The sequence below is a fragment of the Loa loa genome, assembly GCF_000183805.2.
Source record: "Loa loa unplaced genomic scaffold supercont3.1277, whole genome shotgun sequence".
NCBI classification, from domain to species: Eukaryota; Metazoa; Nematoda; class Chromadorea; order Rhabditida; family Onchocercidae; genus Loa; species Loa loa.
In genome coordinates, this window is record NW_018109457.1 from 1 (window position 1) to 2,307 (window position 2,307).

Genomic DNA, 2,307 nt, shown 5'->3' on the forward strand with positions numbered 1-2,307 from the left:
GGAATGGAGTACATAAACAGGCACACACAATATCACCATCATTTTTATACGAGCTTTTTAGAACGAAATTCGATTAAGCTTTGTTTGGGCCAAATAAACAAATTTTGATATGAAGACCATATGATGGATCAACACTTGCATAAGATGTTATGTTTAGAAAGTTAAAAACTATTCAGGTGAGCTGTCATTTAAATCATATTATTAGACAACATGAAAGTTAGTTTATTTTTTCACCACAGCAGAAGACTCTAGCAATTCAAAGTCAAAGTAGGGAAAAGTGACAAAGATCAAATTTGACCAGTGCAATATAATCTGGTAATATTGCACAGAATGCGTTCAAAAATGATAAACAATATCAATTCCACTTTTATTATTATGCTTTAATTCATTCCATAATTTATAATTGATATCAATGGATAGTGATGATGACGGTCCAGAGTGATGTGTAAATTGATGCTGCCCTCGCATTTCATTTTTTACTAGCAATGCATTATAAGGAACCTAGAAGATGATAATTCCTCTTCCTTATAAACATGTTGGAATAGCATTGATGGGATTCATAAGATCGTTTCTGCAATAACAGTGCTGCACTAGGACTTAAATTAAATGAAGATGTTTACAAGAATAACTGTCTTTTTCTTAAGGGGAGAAACAAGTAATAACTAAACTTCATACCTTTTTAAGAAAAGGGAGAATTTAGCAACATACATAAATTTGTGACATTCGAAGACTGCCAGCTTGTGTACGCAATTTTTAGATACTGGAAACTGAACAATTTAATGAGCATTCTGTTAAACTATCATAAAATCGACTTTCAATTATACTCTGCAGATGCTTCCGAAAACGATTTTAACGCGACACCATTACTGCATTTAACTGGTCCAAACTTACAGACTTACTTGCGTCCTAAAATTTTTCCAACAGTTTAGATTTTGGCTTTAAAAAAAAAATCTCCCAAATGAAAGGTGAAATGAATAAGCTAGCAAACACTGAGAACACACACAAAAAACAACTTTTTGAAAATCTTCACAAAAATTTTTTTCGCAGATTTTTGGAACGATGATAATTTGAAAATTTAGAGCAAAACGAATTGGTTAATCAAGTGATAAATTCCAAACCATGATACTTAATACTTTTTCGTGCAATTAAACACCCTGGCAGTGGGGAATTTACCGGTAGCAGTGAATTCTGATGCTGATTTTGGGCGCTTCAACAAACCATTTGTTCCAAATTTTTTATCCGTAAATTTTCCATAGATCTAAAACTAATTTTTTACAAGTACCTCGCAATACGAATGTCTATAAAAATTTCTGTAATCAAAACTATTATTAACTAGGACTCACCATGCTACCATTTTGCAGCGAAATGTTTTCAACGTTACTCGATTCATAATCTGCTTCATAAGCCGTGATCACTTCAGATATTCTTGTACGTTCCACATCCTACGAAACGACAATACCGTTAAATAAAATCTCTTGTTTCATTCAGTAATTTTTAAAATGTTAAAACAATCCACCTAGGATGATGCCATACCGGACGTCTTCTGAAAAATGCTCATGATATCGCTCGATTAATCAATCAAATTCAGTGCCACCTGGATTTTTGAAAATGGCTAAGGTGTCAACCGAATTTTGTTAAAGACTTAAAATGCTTTGTTCGGCGTCCGAAGTCGTGAAAAGCATACTTAATTTTGTATAATTGTTATATTCGTTGCAAAGATTTGCTTAAAATGATATATAAAACGAACTAAAACTTGCGCAGACAGTTGAGTGTTTTGATTTGAAGCATCAGAAGTTGTGTAATCTGGGAAGCTCTACAAAATGGCAATTTCGAAATTAAAACTTTTAATATTTTGAGGCAACAGCTGAGATAAATTTGCACTTTTTTTTTTAAATTTTTAGCCACATGTTTTGCTACAGCTTATGTCATCATCACTATCCATTGATATCAATTATAAATTATGGAATGAATTAAAGCATAATAATAAAAGTGGAATTGATATTGTTTATCATTTTTGAACGCATTCTGTGCAATATTACCAGATTATATTGCACTGGTCAAATTTGATCTTTGTCACTTTTCCCTACTTTGACTTTGAATTGCTAGAGTCTTCTGCTGTGGTGAAAAAATAAACTAACTTTCATGTTGTCTAATAATATGATTTAAATGACAGCTCACCTGAATAGTTTTTAACTTTCTAAACATAACATCTTATGCAAGTGTTGATCCATCATATGGTCTTCATATCAAAATTTGTTTATTTGGCCCAAACAAAGCTTAATCGAATTTCGTTCTAAAAGCTCGTAT

At 32.0% G+C, this 2,307-nt stretch overlaps 1 protein-coding gene across 1 annotated transcript; it reads right to left on the reverse strand.

Moving 5' to 3' along the window:
- Positions 1–1,153: 1,153 nt before the first annotated feature.
- LOAG_14772 (hypothetical protein) lies at positions 1,154–1,442 on the reverse strand (the record flags this gene model as incomplete). Its single annotated transcript, XM_003150264.1, has 2 exons — positions 1,154–1,258; positions 1,344–1,442. Coding segments are annotated over 2 exons (204 nt in total), but the record flags the coding sequence as incomplete, so codon positions are not given.
- Between the last annotated feature and the right edge of the window lie 865 nt (positions 1,443–2,307).